This window comes from Trachurus japonicus, chromosome 19 (genome assembly GCF_045865225.1).
Source record: "Trachurus japonicus isolate A0001 chromosome 19, Traja_1.0".
Taxonomy (NCBI): Eukaryota; Metazoa; Chordata; class Actinopteri; order Carangiformes; family Carangidae; genus Trachurus; species Trachurus japonicus.
Genome location: NC_140925.1, coordinates 17,393,164 through 17,414,634, shown reverse-complemented (window position 1 = coordinate 17,414,634; position 21,471 = coordinate 17,393,164). Strand labels below are relative to the sequence as shown.

At 39.8% G+C, this 21,471-nt stretch overlaps 1 protein-coding gene across 2 annotated transcripts in view; it reads left to right on the top strand.

Annotated features, from left to right (window-relative positions):
* slc39a11 (solute carrier family 39, member 11) overlaps nucleotides 1-21,471 on the top strand; it is a 123,385-nt gene that overhangs the window by 60,083 nt on the left and 41,831 nt on the right. The window contains exon 5 of one of the 2 annotated variants that reach the window (XM_085761112.1): nucleotides 14,031-14,151. In XM_085761112.1, coding sequence (XP_085617238.1) covers nucleotides 14,031-14,151 — 121 coding nt within the window. Of the gene's footprint in view, nucleotides 1-14,030; nucleotides 14,173-21,471 lie in introns of both variants that reach the window. The other variant, XM_085761111.1, reaches the window with a different exon arrangement.

The window sequence follows — 21,471 nt, the reverse complement described above, 5'->3', positions numbered from 1 at the left end:
ATCCATGGTTTAGTTGGTTGTTGGAACGCCGAGCCAGGCGGAGGAGGGGCGGCTTTGTCAAGCCAGGTGTAACTAATTCTCTCGTCAGTAGACCACAGAGATTGATCACAGATTCACCGATGAGAGGACAGGTGTGGCCACTTTCCTCCAATCAACAGCAGATCTTAATGCTGATGTCAGCGGACAACTGCGGACTAATTCAATAATCCAAAATTATAATCACAACTCAAATTCCTTTCACAAATTAACAGTTGTGCACTTTGCCTTAATGATGAGCAGTGGAAGATGATTAATTGCACAAATCTGAAGTAAAGTTTACAGCACATGGCCAAATGTGCAACATCCATATCCTGGAACAACAGGCACCTGGTCTCCCAGGTCTTATCACAGCAGCACCGTGACACAAACATGCCCTGTAACTCGTAATCTCTTGTTTATGAAAGATACGACCACACAAATATACACATTGTAATGTGTATATTATACTGTATATAACATTATCCACTGCTCCACAGATTACTTTCTCGCTAGCTTTGTTGAAAACAAATGCACATGGCCAGGAGGAGGTTTAGTAAGACATGTGAGTGGTCTTGCATAGTTCCCATTTAATTTATTTTACAATTTTTCACCATATGCGTTATAGCAGCTTCTGGTCTAAATAATGTGAGACACATTGAAAACTCTTTTTCCATCGTTGTTGATGTGAATTCTCCACAAGCCCTCAGGTATGTGCTTGGCATCCTCTCAGTTCGATAATGGCCATATCTCATTTCAGCATACCAATCCTGTTGGCAGGTGCAAAGTAATCAACCTTCATCCTCAGAAACTCTGTCAATAATAGTCTGCAAAAAATACATTCTTAGACTTCTCTCAGATTTGTGCCTCATTCCATTTTGTGTGAGCAGTGTACACAGTTCATATGTTTAGGGTACGGATGCACACAAATGCAGCGAAGCCTCTGTGCAATATGGGGAAACAGGTGTCATGACAAGCCTCTGTGATGAGATGCATTGATCAATGATTACTATGTCAGTCCTGCTGCAGTGTAGCCACTGTGTTTATGGTTTAACAGCATCTTGCCGGGCAGATAACATGTATGTTTAAGGTGTATGTGCTCTGAAAAACATTAAAGCAGGAAAAGAGGGGGAAATTATCAGGTCCACACCAATGCTGATGAAAGCAGATAAAAACCAGTGGCCACTTTGTGAAGCTGAGTAAATGCAAAATAAGCAAGAGGTTTTTGCTTTTGACCAGAAGGAAAGAGACAGAAGATGACTCCTGGTTTACAGAAAAATGTTTATTTTTTTATATTTTAGCCAAGGTTGTATTTTAGGAATCTCATTTTAGCTGCACAACATGTATTTTGTGCGTGGATGCTCATAATCCATACAGTAGATCCTAAGGAAATGAGGGGAAGAAAATCGAAAAGGCATTGTCCTGTTATTAATGAATTAATCTACTACCCATTTCTCCCATTGTAACTTTGGGGGTGGATGATTAACAATAATTATCTTCACACTCAATCATAATGGATGAAAATAAATCATTAATTTTAACTTTTTAGAAAAGTTTAAAGTCTCCAACATCTAAACCTCAGTACTGGTAAATGATAGGCTATAACAAGATTCAAGGTGATTCAGGGCAGTACTAAAAGTGATTTGTCTCTGTGGGAGTGTCTCTGTAGCATCATAACTCTCATTTGTGCTCACAATGCACAATCCAATTACATTTGGTAGGTGTATATATACTGTAATTGCACTGCCCTGGCCCGAGGTTATTAAAATCTGGTCCACAAAATGTTAGAGAAAGTAAAGTCACATGATTTGTTGTTTACTCTGTAAATTGCTGTTTGGACTATGTTCCAACCAACATTATTACTGTGAGGGTTGTGCCACAAAAAAAAGCTGAATATGGCTCAATTTTAACACACAGCCCTGTCCAAACCAAAAGTGTGAGCATTGCTAGACTTAGGCATTGTGCAAAACTTTTTTCAGCCTCTTAGCTTAAAATGTGTTTTGGAAGTTGGAAGTAATGTAATGTAATGCAATTCTTTCATTTATGAAAGTACTTGGTGTTAGCTTCAACGTAAAGGTAATTTCTGGGCAGGTCATCACCATCAGCATCACATCATTTTTGTGGAAATTATGGATTGAAATTGCACTCAAGGTTATTTCGGTGCATGGCCTGATGTGGGGACTGAATGTCCTGAGGCATTGCTGTCACAGTAGATTGCTGCCATTATTATGTCCACCACAGGACGTCAGTCACTCACTGAGAAACTGCTTTCTTCATATGTAGGAGCTACAAATAATTTTCCTTTTGTACCTGTCAAATAGGAACAGACTGATCTCCAGATTTCCAGTGGTCTTTGAAAGAACTGGAAACAGTGGGTGTCAGCACTGTAATACTTACTGTGTTAGTGAGCTAATAGTGAGATGTTTACCTTTGAGGGTGTCAATCACTTAACTATTTACAGATACCTGCCTGTACGGTACAGGAGATAGAGTACTGGGGTCTGACATAACCTTGTTTCAGCAGTATCTTAAAAAAACACAAAAAAACACTCAACCACTGTTTGTCAGCCAGTTTGCTTAGCTGAGCACAAAAAATAAACTTGATACAGCTAGACTGGTTTGATCAAACTACACCTTAGAAAAGTAAAACTTTATCAAACAATCAGCTAGAAAGTGAACAAACAAAGTTCCTAAAATAGACATATATAATAAAAAATTGTATTAATCTCTGCAGCTCCTACAAGTACTACGTTAATACTTACACAAAAAAAATCTATACTTTGAGTATCATATGTGACACAATCATGGACTAAGGTTTTTTTTTTTAGTTTGTTTTATTCCCTTAGTTCTTGGGAATGTGTGCATTTAATTTACAGGATGTCAGTTTGACATCCTCATCATCGCGATTATCACCAACAAAGATGTCAACAGGATCCACGCTTTATTACACACATGCAGATGTGTGTGTGGGCCTCTCTATTGGGTGCTGTTCATGTCAAAATAATACTGCCACCAGACTAATGGCTCATTAATTGAGTGCATGGTGGCAGAACAAGAGACATCATTTTATCTGGCAGGATGTCAGCTCACATAAACACACTCATATACACACACACACACACACACACACAATTTCACGTCGACATCAATTAGGGTGGAAGGGGGGCATATGTGTTGATCAGTAATCACATCTCTACCTTTTCATCGAAGTCACTTAGTGTTCATCCCTCGCTTTTTTGACTTTTCCATTGATTTCAGTCACGTGTGGGCTTTAAAGAGGAACTATGCAGGTCTGGTCGCTTTTCCGCTGTTTTGCTAACCGTCCTCCTCTCGGCCATGTGCATTTGTTTTCCAATGAAGCCGGTGAGAAATCAATCAATAGAGCGGTAATGTTATATATCATATACAATGTTATGTGTATGTTTGTGTAGTTTAATCTATCATAAACAAGAGATTTGTTGTGTTGCATTTGTGTTGCGGTGCGCAGAGACGAGAGCTGGGACACCGGAGCTCTGACATTACAAGGTTGGTTTTCAGCTAAGAGATGCAATAAGTGACACGCACGTAAAAGGCAGAGCGCCTCCATTCTCTCTCGTAACAAGTAATTTCTTAAACCATCACAATTACACCAAAGCTGTTTAATTAAGGTAAATATGTAACAGAGTTTAGCTAAAATCCTGCATAGTTCCTCTTTAATTCACTAGGATAAAAAAACATGGAAAATTTCACCAAACCATAATGAAATGTGCTTCCATAAGCATGAACACTGACTGGGGTACTGTAAATAAGGAACATAGATGATTGTTGATCAGCAGAAGATCTAACTCTACATTTACTATGTCTGGCTGTCCTCAGATTTATCAGGGGAGATACACTGAGTAAGTGGAGCACTGAGCTGTAGGAATCCTCTTTCCCCCTCGCTTGGTCACTAACTGCTCTGCGTTTGTCTTAATGATAGTTTGAACTGTCCCGAAAGGGCTCGCTTCTCAATTTTCAGGTTTACTGAACCATTTTTTGCTGCCAGGGGTGATCATTTTCGGAGTGAAACATGTGGTGATACATCACTGGCCACAGATTTGCTTTAGAGCAGAGTTTTATTTCAGCTTCCTGAAACAAAAATCAGCATTATGTGTGCTCCTGCTCGAGTCACATATTTGCATATTAATGTGTTAAAGCAGATAACAGCGGCACGGCCGTTTCGGCTAATGCTGTGTTCAAGGCAGGCTTTTGAAACCGTAAGTTACAGCTTCAAGTCACAACTACGACTTGGTAGCGTTCCAGGTAACCCGTAGCTCGTGTTTTTACCGTCCTGTTGTCTGTGAAAGTTCCCTATAACGGCCACTCGTAACTTCCGACCCGTGAACTCGTACCAGATCGAACTGGTATGACTTCACAGGAAGGAAAAACACAAAGTACGAGTTTCCTTGAACGCACCATGAGTTAGCAGCCCCCGCCCTTGTCAGGCATCAATTGGTCCTCGTGCTACGTCACCACATTCACGCGCATCCCTTGGCTGCACACACAGCCCTTCATGCCGTTCTCTCCCCTCATTGGATAACACTTGTATCCCACAAGGAAAATTTTGTCCTCGGGTTACAGCAGAGCAGAGTGACGGAGAGACTCGTGTTTAGGCTGAAATACTTCATGTAAGTGATTGCTGACGGAAAATAGGACTATTTAGGACTTATATTAACAAAAACATTCCACTGATATCTGCTTTAACTGTTACCGTAGGTATAATGGGATGTTATGGAAAAAGGCCTGCTGTCGCATTGTATCCCTCCCCTTGATTATTTCTAAATGTCAGCTGTTCAGCGAGGGTAAAAAGGCCATTGAACGGCCCAGCCTCTACGGTCAACACCATTGGCTAAAATGTCCATCAGTGAAGAGGATGACAGAGCGGACTGCAATTTACTAGGGAAAACAAAGCACTGTTCAACATTTAGATGCAAATGAATTTGTTAAAAAGGCAAGTGAGGGAGAGCAACGCATTATAGCGCGCTACTCTTAATACATGTGTGATACATGGTGCATTTATTTTAATAGCTTTGTAAATGAAGAGTTGCATTTCTGTGGTGATTACGGTGTCAGGGGCTCCTATAATAACAGTCCTGTTGACCCCCGTCAGCTGAAAAGTGCTTACTTTAGACACTCCTACTCGGATACAAAAGTTAGTTTTAAAAAATGTGCTGTAGATAAAATCACTGTTGAACTGCAGCCTGAATAGGAAACTAACCAGACGTGATGAGGTGGTGAATTATCAAACTCATAGCAAATTAAATAGCTATGTCTGGGTTTACAAATGAGTCTGATCTCAATTCTTTAACAGTATCCTATGTCAAACTTTCAATTCTTCATGTCTACATAGGAAGGCCATCGATGATTACTAAAAATACAACTTGGCAAATTGTCTATGATGGGCTGTGGTTAGTTTCTCTACTGCTGTTGGGTCTACTTCAGCTGGTCATGTTTTGTTACAAAGCACCTGCAGAGCTCGGATGGAAGCAAGTGCTTTTTTTGATAATTGCATCATTACAGAGGAGCCGGTGCTGCTGGCAGATGACACATCTTCTTTGTTTACAGGTCACAGCTGACAGAATGGGTGACTCCGAGCTAAACTCACTAACTTCCATTGTGGTTTGTTTTAAAACGGGGCCAGTACGACGCCACTGTGAACAAATGATTTTGCCAGTCTACTTCTGGGTGACATTCATGCAGGTGGCATATTGGTTTGCCAAACGTGGATGTAATTTCCTTGGGTAATTGTGTATTATAGTTTGGATATAAACTGAACATTTAAACCCTGCACTTGCTGCCTGGTGAAGCTGAGAATAAGACTGAGGCTGGTATCAGTCTGTACTTTTGGTACTGCCAACAAATCCCATGTCGAGGCTAAAACCAACGTGTTAGACCATCTCTCCATACTTTCCCACTACCACCATCTGTCTGGATCACTCAGTTCTAACTCCACTGGTTCATACTGAAGATAGAAATCTTGAAAAGTGAAATCGCAAATATGCTGTTGTTAGAAATTGCTCAAGAAATGAAAACGCTGTTTTTGTGTGGTATGTTCAGCCACAGATTTCCACTCACGGCTCTTAATATACTTACATATCTTTCCCATCCATTTGCACTGATAAATCCTAATTATAGGCTTTCTTTCTATTTCTTTCTTCCTTTTCTATTTTCTTGTCTTATCTATTTCAGACGGACTCCCTGAACTGGCAATGCTTGAACCACGAAACACTAGTTGAATGCTTCAACACATTTAGTGTCCCACTGCTTCCTGGACACATACATTATAAGAACAAGTACAAGGATGAGGTTTCTTTCCTTTGCTGCTTGTAAAAACAGATCTTGCAGATCTTGCAGATCTGTTTTTCTCTCTGATTTTTGGGGGGATTGATGTGTGGGCAGCAGATGAGTTCAGCTGTACTTGAAAAACTTTGTTTCCATGTTCAAACAGAATGAGCCGGGTCAGTAGTTTGAAGTGTGAAGATAGTGGAGATAGCTGGCGTGTCTACTGTATATCAGAAACCATCAAGAGAGTACGTGTGTGTGTGTGTGTGTGTGTGTGTGTGTGTGTGTGTGTGTGTGTGTGTGTGTGTGTGTGTGTGTGTGTGTGTGTGTGTGTGTGTGTGTGTGTGTGTGTGTGTGTGTGTGTGTGTGTGTGTGTGTGTGTGTGTGTGTGTGTGTGTGTGTGTGTGTGTGTGTGTGTGTGTGTGTGTGTGTGTGTGTGTGTGTGTGTGTGTGTGTGTGTGTGTGTGTGTGTGTGTGTACACAGTGTGACTGTTTGTTTGATGGAAATAGGGCAGTTGCTTCTTTTTACTTTTTTTTTCTTAACTCCTCATCAAACTGTGTGACAAGTCGTCTGAGACGTGTGTGCCGCTGCAGCCTTCACACAGAATGAATCACATCAACATCAGATAGCTGGGATACTTTCATATGGAGTCCTCCTACCGTACATGAACATCAGTATTGACAACAGTAGCTCTTAGCCGGCAATAATATAGAAAACCACAGTAAAATAAATGTACAGTTACATGTGTGTTTATAAATGTTTTATTCAGCTCTATCATAGATTTTCCTTTAACAAGCAGCACAGTGTTTTCAATCTTTGTCACACAGTCAAAATTTGACATTGTATCTTTAGCAGGAGTGCCAATTCACTCATCTACAGTAAGGCGAGATACAATCAGCCCAAGTTAGACAAATAAACAAGTTGTATTTGTTTAGAGCGCTGCCAATGAAAATGCATTGATTCTGAGCCAGTGAGTCTCCACTGCCACAATCTCTAGCTGGGACTGTGTCCAAAACCGCGATCTGGTACAAGAGTTTGTGGTTTCTTATAATAATCTGAGAGGTCAGGGGGGAGGTTTGTTTATTTCTCACATTCTTGTTTCTCTTTCTGAATACAAATATGGCCTGCATCTGATAAGACAGATATTACTGCATTGTTAGAAATATGGTTAACCATGCCGTTTTAGATAACCAAAAGAACACAATTGTGAATTTTAGAGGAATAAAAACTCACTCTTACAATGAAAAATTAATCTAGAAGTGAATGAAGCCAGAAAAAGGTCGTGCAAAAAGCTAAGCCAATCACATTGTATCATTGTAATGACACTTTTTGTTCAGAAGGTATTTGTTCAAAATGCACCTTAAAAGAATGAGAGTTTTTTTGTATCCTATATGTAATAATAGATAGATATGCTGGCTTTGTGTAAATATTACTTTATTATAAACTTTATAATTTCATTATACATTGGGTTAACATTGACAATTAATAATTAAAACACTTTTATTGTAAAATATCTACAGTAATTGTTGATAGTACATATATGTAACATGTACTCTCTTCTGTGTTGATGACTGTTTTACAAAAGTGTGTGTATAATTTAATTAATTATTTAATTAATTATTAATGAAGCATTGTGTTTGTCAGCCACCTCAACTTTGTTCTTCTCAGTGGTCAGAGAACTCTTTGAAGAACTCTTGTGTTTCTACCAGAAGGACCAGTGGCTCAATTTAGCTCCTGCTGACTGGTAACTAATCGGCCAAAGAACCCACAGCTGATACAACAGCTTCATTAATAAAATTAATATCCTAGGTGGCTCTGGTATCAGTAATGGCTTGAGAAGTAAACATTTCTTGTTATTTATTAATGTTAAATATCTAATTATATTGTTTGCTGCGGAGATAAACAGAGAGAAAGCATGCAAATGAGAGCAAAACACAAATGAAAGAAAGAGGGAGCTAGATAATGAACGAGAAGTAGGAAGCGGCAATAACAGAAGAAAGGAGGGTGAGGGAAGGAAATTCAACTTTGTTTTCTAATTGCGGTTACACCCCTAAAGCAGAAATAAATTAGCATCAAACATTTATTATCTACTTGAAAACATTTCACACCCCTGCTTTTGTTGGCATTTACGTTCCCTTATTACAACCACTTAAACATCACTGTGGCATTGCAGAAAACACAAAAAAGAACAGCAGCATGACTCTTTGTTGTTTCTTCATGCATGTGGATTCAGTTAATTTGCTTGATCTTCCTCTGACTGCGTGGAAATATGAAGAGGATTGCACAAAGGGGACTTACTAACTCACTCTTTAGTCACTTTAGAAACATCTGCTCACTGAGAACTTTACACATACAGTAAGTGTTCTTCATGCCATTGTCCAATCAGCCAATCAAATGGGAGCACTGCATTGTATAGAAACTCTGACTAATGTTCCCATCAAAATTTAGAATTGGGCTACCGATTTAAAAGTGAGCAGCATTGTAAAAATATTTTGTATTGCTCTGAGCAGCTCTTCTCTTGATATTAATCATAAATAGCTGACGTGGCCTCCAATCATTTCAAGTGATGCCATCAAACACTGTTTGCACAGTAGCATGCCAATCGCACCTGTATGTTTTGAAGTAGGTGATCAAATGTTTCCCATCTGACAGAACAATTATATATGAAAGAGAAAGAGGGGGGGGGTCTTCCAGTCATCAACAGAGCCCGACTGCTACTGGAAGTGTTTTAATGTTGAGCTTGGACCTGCTGATGAGATTGTATCATGGGCCATCACAGGAGGCCACTGTGGGTTAATAACATTGCCGCAATGGTGTATCAAGCCTCACATTACACCAGACACACACACAGACATACGCATACGCATAAATCACAGATACATCTTATTTTATCAGTAACAGTACCAGAATTTCAATTAAGTCGACCAAAATGTTTTTAGTTGTTTCCTGTTGCGACTTAATTCAATTCAATTCAATTCAAAAGTAGTTTATTATTCCGTTAGGAACTTCGTTGCGGAAGGACATCAAAAGTGCAGGTGCAATACAACGATCCACACATCCCTACATACCACAGACATACCCAACACAATAATAATACACATTCCTACAACCACACATAAGTACAAGTCAGCAAAGGTTAAAAAGACACATACAAAGATAAAAATTAACATATATACATATATAAAATAATGAATTTTCCATGACCAAAATAGTGATCACCCTTCCACTAAAAGAGCAAGTGCCTGGTTATGTTATGAAATATAGGAGTAAACATACAGTACAAAAAACCATACGGATTACTAGGCAAAAATAAATAAATGTAAATTTGAACATATTTCCTACATTTTGACACCATCTAACCTCTTGGACTATGAGTCAAAAACCTGCACTAGTCATGAATCGTGCCAGAATGTTCAAGGATGAAAGAACAGCTAATAACTGCTTAGATCAAAATATGAAATGATTATTAGATAAGGGTTATTTCATATTTGAACTTATATTCATTATACAGTATTATACAGCTTTAAGGTTGCAGGCTAATAGTCCATCTATTGATAACTATTCTTTTAGTGTCACTATAGCTGCTACAATCAAGGATAATTCTAGCTCAATTTTCAGACTTTGTCCTGTGTGCACAGAATAATAACAAATTATACAACCTGATATGATGTTAAAGCAGATATCAGTGGAATGTTTTTGTTAATATAAGTCCTAAATAGTCCTATTTTCCGTCAGCAATCACTTACATGAAGTATTTCAGCCTAAACACGAGTCTCTCCGTCACTCTGCTCTGCTGTAACCCGAGGAGAAAATTTTCCTTGTGGGATACAAGTGTTATCCAATGAGGGGAGAGAACGGCATGAAGGGCTGTGTGTGCAGCCAAGGGATGCGCGTGAATGTGGTGACGTAGCACGAGGACCAATTGATGCCTGACAAGGGCGGGGGCTGCTAACTCATGGTGCGTTCAAGGAAACTCGTACTTTGTGTTTTTCCTTCCTGTGAAGTCATACCAGTTTGATCTGGTACGAGTTCACGGGTCGGAAGTTACGAGTGGCCGTTATAGGGAACTTTCACAGACAACAGGACGGTAAAAACACGAGCTACGGGTTACCTGGAACGCTACCAAGTCGTAGTTGTGACTTGAAGCTGTAACTTACGGTTTCAAAAGCCTGCCTTGAACACAGCATTAGCCGAAACGGCCGTGCCACTGATATCTGCTTTAACTAAAAATGTGAAATCGTGCTAATTTAAGTTTTGAGTATTGAGGTGGATCTATGATTTTGCATACTGTAGGCTCTCCAATCCAAAAGCCTGTTATTAGCAATCATCAGGTTTGAGTGGAACAGGCAGACAGAGCATCAATGCCTGTATTCACACAATGAGAGAGAAGAGAGAGCCAGTGCCACTACACTTCTCTGAGCTGAGCTCATGGGAATAAATGGCAGTGTGACAGAATGCGGATATTTCTCACCTTTCCCATGACCGTCTGAAAATATCAATGGTGCACAATGTTGCTCTTGTGTTGATCTTGTAGTGAATTTTTAAATTAGTTTTCCATGGTCTGCACCACCTACTGGAGTCCAGGTCAGATCTAATGGAGGATTTTTTTATAATAATGACAGTCAAGCCTCCAAAAATCTAACAAATGCAAAAAGTTGAGGTGGAGCTACAACTTGCATTTAATAACAGTGGTAAGCATACACTCCAGTTAGCATCTTTAGCACTGCAGGGCATCTTTCTAATTAAACCTAACCCAAAGCTAATTCATTTGCTGGCTAATTAGATAGTTAATAAGCTAAAATAACAAGCCAGGCATGATGAGTGCAGACACAGATACCTGCTTCTTAGTGCTAGAACTATACAAAAAGCAGGAGCATGAACCTCCTCAGCAAAAGGCACAAACACAGCCAAGAGGTCACAGTAAGAAACCTGAATGAGCTGAGGTGATGCCAAGCAGACAGCCAGTGAACTGTGATGGCGCCCACCTGTCACTCAGGATGGGAAAAGATCACCTCGAATAGGTCTCTTTCTGGAGAACCACTCATTGAGACCTAAAAATGCTACAATTTTTAATGGGAAATGTAAAAAAATACAACTGTGATATGAAGACATGATAGTGAGGAAGATGGAGCTCAGCTCCAGCAGGTTCCCTCCTTTTAACACCTGAGCTACCTCCTCATTGACAATTGGCTATAAAAATACATGAGCTATGATCTCATCTTCTCAAGCAACAATCTGTAAAATACAGGTAGAGTTTAAAACACTGCTTGAATGTGTAAAACTCTGTTTGCTTGGATGAAATGATGAATTCACTCTCAGAGCAGACATCTGTGTCTGGTGGTCAGGCTGCATTTAGTGTTTACAGCCGAACAATGACATCACAACATCACCAAATGTCATGCACCACCTCACTCATTAGTTTAGTCCTGAGCAAACTTCCTCTTTTTTCTTTCTTTCATTCTTTTTTTTCCCTTTTTTTTATCCTGGCGTTCTGTGCTGCATCCTTCTCACATGCCTCATTGCCTCAGGCATAAGTAATAACCAAAGAACAAGAGTGAGAAAAAAAAGGGCTGAAATGAAAAAGAGCTGAAAAGGAGAGGGCCCACAGAGGGAAATATCTCCATGGCATAACCCTTTTTTTTGTTGTTGTTGTTTTCAGCGTAACTTCTCATCCTTATTAGAAGTCCATTCATTTTATTTTTAATTTTCATCTTTTCATCTGTATTTCATAAAAGCCATGACATGTTTGTGCAATATCTTTTGAAAAAAAAAATTGTCTCGTCCCTTGGAGGATGTCACAGTTTTTGTTAACACTTAAAGTAGATTTAATGTCACTTCTGACACTGATCAACGAGAAATAAAAAAGACCTGTGGAAGAAAAAGAGACTGTGCAACATTCGGCTGGATGCCTCAACAGTTTGAATTGATTGAAAGGTAAATGGCCTGCGCTTATATAGCACTTTTCAAACACTCAAAGTGCTTTATGCTCCACACATTCACAAGTCATACACCACAATTTTTTTTGTACACATATATCTTGCATTTTCTGCCATACAAACACTCACTTTCTGTTTATGAAGTGGCAGCAATCTGGGGTTCAGCATCTTACCAGCAATCACACAAAACCACCATCCTTTCCATTAGTGGTTGACGTGCTGAACCTCCTGAGCTGCAGCATGAATTTGCTTAAAATTTGAGTTGAAGGGAAACTTGTAAGGCTTCTAAAGAGAGTGAAAACTTCTATGTCGCAGTTGAGTTGCACAAGTAGGATACAGCATGGTTTAATTTTACCATTGCCTCTTCAATAAAAATAATAAATAATAAAATTCAATTATTATAACTCTTCTTATTATATATAAAATGAGTAACACTTTCATGATATATCCAATGAAACCTAAGTTAATCGATTGTTACTGAAGTGTTTATATGTCCTTGTAAATATCCATGCAGTTTTATAAGCCCTCACTTAAAGACCTAACACAATAAATGGTTTGATAATGAAAATACCTGAGCTCTCCATTTTCTCTCACCTTTTTAAAAGTACCACTCAACTAAGCCCACATTGTCACGCTCAGCGTTCATTCTTGTGTGTTTTGTTGATCTCAGACATACTGACAGAAATGAAATCACCTAATGTGATGTTTTTATTTATTTATCATTTTTAAATGCATTCCCTGTTAAAGTCTGATATTTATTCTGAAATGTACTTTAATGGCATTATGCAGTGCACCAAATCATCAAGCAGATACCAGGAAATTAGGCAGTGAAGCTACTGCAAGCAAAGCAAGCAAATTAGGGTGCTTCCATTATTTATGCAAAGTGATCTCTCTGGGCTGTCAAAGTGTCTCATTCAGTTAGTCTTAGTTTGTCTCTAGTTAGTTTCAAAAGAATGTTGTCCTTATTTAGTTGTTTGTGCTTCCAGAGTAATTAACATAGTCAAACACCGGCTATGTTTATATGATTCACTTTGCTAAAAGTTACTTCACTGACCTCATTTCCCATGTTAATGTCCTATCACAGTCATGTAATGTAGGCCTAAGTGCTGCTCCAAATTAATGAGCGCCCTGATTGAGATGACAGAGGTCTGATTAATGTCATGTGTCAGTCACCTTTTTTCCCCTGAGTGTGTTCTCTCCCTAGAATAAACGGTACTAGAGGGATCATCATCATTCGTGCATTACTGTTTAATTTCCATTCAGAATTTCAATCAGTCAGAGTTGATTTTTTTGTTTTTAGCTGTGTGTTTTACTGCAGAGTTTTGTATAATGACTTATTTTGAAGCTGTAATTCATAGCTCCACTGAGGGTTTTCAGTGAGGCATCATTTGCATTTAAATTCCTCTCAAAAGCTGTGTAATATATTGTGAGTCAACTAAACTTCTCCTATTTGATTGATACAGGAAGCAAGCCTGCCCTTATAATTTAACTCTAGTATATCCATGAGCTTTTCCACGCTTCATAAACATTCATAAACACATTTGATTTATAAAAAAAAAAAAAAAAAGAAACAAGGAAACAATGACCTGCAGCGTGTCAGATAGTGAGCCCACATGAATCTGTACTGTTAAGCCTCATGTCTCATTAGTATTTGTCAGCATACAAGCAATTAACAACTGTCAGCGTTCCAATGGTTTAAAAAAAGGTTTCATTTGGTTAATCAGTTTATGTCGAACCCAATTCACCCTTTCTCTGTTTGTCTTTTTCTTTCGTCCAAAGGGTGTAGGTGCCGACCCCCACACCGCCTTGGCCCTGCCCCCCGACTCCAAGATGACCAAAGAGAAAGAAGAGCAGCATCTGTTCCAGTACCAGGACTCTGATGAGATGACCATCAGGATAGGTAGAGCTGGACCTCTCTCAGGCAAGCCTCCCTTCATATACCAACATCAGCTGTTACATTAAGTTACTACCAAACCATACAGCCATCACTGCTTCTTTGCACCATTGGGAACATCAGGTAGCAGCCGCAAGAAAGCTGAAGCACTGATGCAAACTCAACATATATGAAAAGTGACGGCTGCTTCGACTGCCACTGGAAACCTGGAGCTTCTCTGTTGGCTTCTTTTCTCCTGGAAATTCACTGTCCTGCTTTTTCTGTTTTTTTTTTCCTTTTCTCCATCTGCCTCATCTGTTCCGCTATAATCCTAATAGATTCATGAGGTGCTCCTCTGTCTTTGAATGATGATTGCTCTTTAAAAATGATTTGTAGTGGGTTTGTGGGCACTAACCTTTACCCAGTCATCACACAAAATAGAGTACCATAGAGTTGAAATTAAATAAATGAATGCAGAAAAACAAAGTGAAACCATGTATTTACAAAGACCTTGACAGAGAATACACAGTTATTGACTGTAATTGTTGCTCAGTGTTGTTCCCTTGCTTTGTCAGCTAGTAACATTTTAGATACAATACAATGTTGTTCATTTGTTATGTTGAGTGTGCACTCAAACTGTTAACCTGCTGACTCTCAGCAAGCAGATTTAATCCAAGGGTGCTTTTAACTCACGCTCAGTTCATGTTCACGCTGGCTTTTTACAAACCAACCAAGAGCTGTAAACGTGAAGTCCCTGGTAATTTATCAGTTGGACAGTTTTTCTACAGAGCTACAGGGTCCAACATGGGGAAATCAAATTCTGCTGACTGACAACAAGATATGCTGCCCTTTTACAGGCCTTATCTGTTTAATATCTTCTCTGGAGTCGCAGAGAGCTCATGAAAAAATAACAGACTCTGAGAAATATTAGTTTAGACTGTAAGTTCACAACCAGATGAAAAAGAGTGTATTTTATCTGAATATTCCCCCAGGGAGCGTTTGCTACGTTTGACTGACTTTTAATGAGGAGCTGCAAAACACACAAAGTACACAGAGCACAAGCTCAGTACACCTCCCCTCTTATACCATGTTATAGGATGGCTCACAGGGCCATTTACAATAAGAATATTTTAATAATAAAGTTTAACAATAATGTAGATGTAAATTCATGCTAAAATCCCACCTGTACTGGGGTTAGTCAGCTTTGTTCTTACACCATAAAATAAGATCAAATGAAATATGAGGAGAGAACTCTCCTTACCAAAAATTAGAATGGGGCCAGCAACCAGAAAACACTGTGCCTCTGGTTCTGGCTGCCAGTGTGGAGGCATGACAATGACTGAGCAGAGCAGACCAAGCCTCTGGTGTCTGCTCCTCATCTGCTCATGACTACAGGCTTGATTAGCTACTAGAATATCTCAGCTGTTTTTCATAACTGTCAGCAATCTGACTTCATCGTCGGTGCAGCACAATGAAGTCTGGCCAGATGTGAGTCCAACAATGTTACAAACTACAATGCTACATAGTGGCATAATCATTTAAAATAACATGGTTGATCAACACCAAAACCAAAACCAGGGCTGTAACCAGGACCTAAAAAAAATACTGAGGTCAACAGTCTCTGTCACCCAAAGCGTCGATATAAGAATTCAAGATGGCTGCTACTCGTGTCAACAGCATAGACTGTAAGGTCAACAGTAGTGAACACCCAATGCAGTTTTACTGTTTATTTGTCTCATAATTGTTTCACTTCAAATTCAGCCATATACATAGCACCGTTCAGTTCTTATCCCTGGACATTTCCCTACACTGTTTGTATGTGTACAAACCACAGAGTGTACTGCTGACAAAGGCTAGCAGTGGCTAACAGTTTGCCTGTTTGTTTTGATGCATGTCACATGTTTTTGTTAAGGGTTTGCATTGAAATGTAACCTTTACAAGTACAGTATGAAATTGTTATATCTTTTTTATATTAATCGTCCATTTTTCGGGAGGTGATGTCATTCCGAGTTCTGAGGTCCAAACTCCAACTGCGAACATAATTGAACTCATTACAACAGGACTGAACAATGACAATAACTCTATCATCCTGTTTACACCTGCCATTAAAGCAGAAGTAAGCGATCTGGGGCCTCATTTATCATTGTGGATACACCTTTTTTTACACCCTTTTTCCCCCGTTTTGTGCGTACGCACTTTTCTCTGCCAAATTTGGGATTTATCAAACCAAAACCTGACGGGAAAAAGTGCGGACATTTACACCCATTTTGACCCTGGCGTACCGTGATTTACACCTTTTTTGAGGAACAGGAGGAATTGGCGACACCGTTGCTGAGTCAGAGAACTGCAGTGTGAGAGGGAGAGAGGAGCGCGCAGTACAAGAGCACAGTAGGATTTTTTTGAAGTAATTGTGGTAGTGGTGGACCGTTGATGCTGGCAATCCAACCCGCTCTATAATAACACTAGGCTCTATGTTAATTGATAAACAGAGCGGATTGAGGATTTTGCTTTTTTGCTTTTACACACTATAGTGTGACGTCCGACAAGGATCAAACCCGCCAAGTTTAAAAACACATCGGCAGCAGCGCACACTGATCTGCAGCTGCTGAGACTGTTACTATTCTGTCACCTGAGTTAACGAGGTGCACGTGAGTTTGGAGCTGACGAGAGGAGAGAAAAAAGAGCGAGACAACGCGGCCCTGAGGAGGAACTGTAAAGGACTCAGCTGTAATGGAAAATGACCTAAAGCGAGTCCAGTAGAGCTTTAACTGTGTAGTGGAAAGGCGTGCAAAGTAATGGTAACTATCGTACGCAAACATTTAGTAGCAGTTTTACACCCTCTTTGATAAATGAGGCCCCTGGTCGTTTTGGCTAACTTCTTGTCAGCCGATGGAGTTAGCAGTCCCCGCCCTCGTCCCTACGTCACCACATTCAGCACATCCCTTGGCTGCACACACAGAGAGGACCGCCCCTTTATGCCGTTCTCTCTCCTCATTGGATAAAGGTTGAAGGATACAAGGAAAGTTTTCTCCTCGGCTAACAGCAGAGCAGAGTGACTGACAGACCCGTGTTTCGGACCAAACACTCTATGTAAGTGATTGCTGTCGGAAGATATAACTATTTAAGACTCATATTAACACAAACATTCCGCTTACATCTGCTTTAACATGAGTCACGTATCCAGACTGTATCTAGATTGTATACCGAGCATTTACACCTGGCTTTAATATGCGTCTCCAGTGTCCACATTGAGATCTGATTGAGACCCAATCACATATTCGCGTGGGTAAATTAAAAAGGAAAAAGTATTTTCGTACACGTAGTTGTATGCGGATACAGGACGCATTTCTGTTTACACTTGTGTTCAGTGTGGTCACAATGTGTCCATGACCACCTTTCGGAGGTGGTTTGGTTGATCGGATCACACCTGTACTTTTATGTGGTCAAGCGCTATCCGATTGCAATCCGATCACTGAAAAGCAGGTTAATGCCAGGTGTAAATGGGTACGTAACTGGGCTTACTTGACCTGCTTCTAGATCGAACGCAGTTGTCTTCCAATTTCTGCCAATAGCTAAACAGGTCCGTCCACCAGTATATCAAGCCTGAGGTGAAACGATGGTCTGTCCATATGTCATCATCACGTCATGAGCCACTGCAGGTAGCCTCTTTCTTCTAATTTTAGTTGGTAGTACATGTTTGTTTGTTTGTTTGTTTGGTTGGTTGGTTGGTTGGTTGTTTCCTCTCTGCCGGCAACACCCACAAGCTCCATCAGCTGGTGTCTCCCCAGGTGTGTCTTATCAGTGACTAATTAACAACCACCACAGTGGTGTCAGCTCTGACTCTGAGGCAGCCATTGATTTCTAAGCTTCTATGTTGTTTTAATTAGCAAATGATAACATTTATGTCTTTTTTTCATTCGGAGGGCATGGATGGAAAAACAGAAGCAACAAGAATCCACAAGAAAAATGTCTTTTTCTTGAGCAATGTTGTCTCAGAGTAGAAGTCTTTATTTGCATCATATGTTGAGTCATCACAGCAGGAGACGCACTGGAGGAAATATTAATATTGAAATTGGCTCGGTTCAGTCAAATGTAACAGTACACCACTGTGCAGGCACACGTCAAACAGTGAGTTGTGAGACTCAACTAATTCCTGCAGATGAACTTAACAACCTGAACATTGCTAATTATTTAAAATAACTTGCGGATTGACTTGTTTTTTTAGGATGCTAATTTTGTCAAGACTCAAACCCTATATGTCTGAGTCATATTATCTGATTCACTCCTGGTTTTCCATTATTGTCACAGTGGCCACGCATTCGCTCGGATTTCATACTTTTAATGATGTCAGTAACACTTTTAAATGTCAGGGCTGATCACTTGTGTCAGGTAGAGCGACTGAAAGTTCGGTCTTAAGAAAAAGGCACAAAAGAAATCTTGAATTGGAGCATATCACAGTTAACAGCTGGAGGTGCTCATCTAGAAAGATAAAGGGAGAACTTGTTAAAATTGGAGGAACTTCAGGTCTGCAAAGGGAGAAGTATAAGCTCCCAATCAAATTATATTCTGTTTCTTCTTTTTGAAAATGTTGTAGTTTGAGTCAAGTATAGCCATGAATCCCAGCACCACACATTGTTTATAGTAGTGGTACGTCTCCTGTCGCTCAGAGGTCACAGACTGAATGTATATTTCAGGGGAGCTTCCACAGATCACTCACAGATTCATTTCACCCCTATGGCTTGGCCGCAGGCTTTTGCGATTGAGCAATATGGTTAACATAAAAGAAATATTATGTGTGAGTGTGTACTGTATGTGTGTATAACTGTGGCATGTAGGGACTTTTACAAACCACGAGCAGAGCCAAACAGCCATCTAACCATACACCATGTCAACCAAGGCTGGATTTCCATACCACTGTCCAGTGCAGGGCAATACAATCAAGAAGACATGAGAAGTTAATACACTGTGATACAAGGGAGCAGCCAAGTGACTATATGGTTACTTCAGACTAGCCACGACTTAACTTAGGAGATAAATTGGGTCCATGATTTCCAGGCTGACTTGCAGAGCGAATAAAATCGTGCTCAAGGCAGCATGGTTATACCCAGGATAGGCCTTGGGAGTAATTTTCAGTGATATGCTGAGGTCTGCTGTTCATATTCATAAAGGAAACCATCAGCCAGTCTCTTTATGCATGTTGTACTGTATCTCATACAGTCCCTTAAACATGCAAAGAAATCTAAAGCTTGTCAGGGCTGCTGTGCTTACTTAAACTTGCTAATGTATGAGTGACGGGTCGGTGTTCAGGTGGAGGTTTTAGCGGCCTGTGATTACTCAAGGGAACCACCTTACTGAGAGGTTTCCACTCAAACACATGTCTAACCTTAAGCCAGCTGACATCCTCACAAACGCCAATGCAACAAATGCTAATATTTGTTTCTCAATGAAAAAAACAAAAAGATTAAAAAGAGTAAATGTATTTTAGTCATGGCTCATCAGCGTCAATGTCAGAGCCCTTGTATTCCCACTGAAGAGAAGCTGATCATAGCCGTAGGGCTCATGCTGTCACTGCTCAGTTGAACCTGCAGGCTCGATTCTCGCTACCTATCACCCTGTGTGAAGAGAGGAAGAAACACTGCACTACTCTGAGTTTTAAAATGTGCACGGCTCAGGAAGAGTGTACAAAACCATTTTGTGGAGTGTTGTTCAATTTTGTGCCTGTGGTGTTCAAGTTAATCTGCGGTTGTACTAAAATGGGATTTGGACATGAGATGGGTAAGATATGAGGAATTTAGTATGCAGACACATAAAGTATTTGAACACCCTGTTGACATCAGCAACATTTACTTGGAGATGGGGGAAAATTGAAGGAAGCTGTACATTAGACAATTTGCATTTCCCTTTGGGTCAGTCTCAGTCAGTATTCAGTGGATATTCTCCAAGTAAGTTGACCTTGTACGGTGCTTTGCAACTTTGTGAGGCTTTTACACACACATACATCTCATTAAATATTTCTCACAGAAACTTATCAGGAAGCTGTAATCAAATTCTATAAATCCAACTTATCCACTCCCACTCTATCTCCTAATGTCCTTCAGTCACCTTTAGGATTTTCCTTTGAATAATTTAAAATGATTGGTGTGTGGTCATGCTTCAATCTGAAGGTACTTGATTAATTGGGGCCTTTTTCCTCTTGTCTTCACCTTCTTTTTCACTTTATTAGAAAACTGCTATTTTCTCAGTGGCTTCTTTCTTTCAGATGTCTTACTGCCTTTTCAGCCGTCACAGAAGATACATGAACCAAAATCTCCTACTGGGCTTTTTAGATGTGTGGTATATGAATGTGGATGGTATCTATTGCCATGTTTACTTCTTTCTACTGTATTCTCCTAAACAGGGTATTAGATACTAAATTAAATTGCCTTCCATTGTTATGAAAGACAGATATTAATTGATTTTCTTTTCTTGGATAAGAGCTCAATGAAGCTTTCCTCCTCCTACTCTCTAGGGTCGTTCGACTCAATCGATGGAACATAGAGCCTAAAGAGCATGTTTTTGTTTTTGTTTTAATTTCCATGGAGAAATTACATCAAGTGTAGAAGAAATGTGAAGAATATGCCCACTGATTTTGATTCAGTCAGTGATTTTATTACCCTTCCAAAAGGTCAAAGTCAAACAGATTTATCTAAGGTAATATTTAATTGTAAGATGTAAGATCATGTGATAATGTATATAAAAAACAAATGCTAGTTCAATGCATGCATATGTCATGCTATGCATGCATGCTTTTTCTCTAGTCAGTCACAGCTTATATGATAAGATGGAGATGTAAAATAAGACAAGTGACAAAATCTAAAAAAGAAAAAAAATATTGTTAAAGATGTTTACCAATTGATTTTGCAGTCTACACAGCGATTTGTGATATGATAACAAAACTTACATTTGATATTTTATTAGAAAGCATTTTGTAAGGTTTGTAAAAGCTGCATAAAATAGGGCTGGGATGTAACAGACTCAACCATGGCATCAACCAGCATGTGAATTCCCTTCAGCACTGTCACCTCACCCTCGGCTGCGGGGGCTTCTCTGTGTGGAGTTTGCATGTTGTCCTTGTGTCTGTGTGGGGGCTCTTCTGTGTACTTCAGCTTCCTCCCACGGTCCAACCGCTGAACCGGTTACCCTCAAGTGTAAATGGACGTTTGTCTATATTTCAGCCCTGTGATGGACTGGTGGTGACCTGTCCTGAAAGTATCCCTCTCTCATCCAGCTGAAATTGGCTCCAGCCCCCCGTCAGCCCCCTGCAAGCATGAACAGTATGGATAATGGATGTGAATTTTGCCACAATAG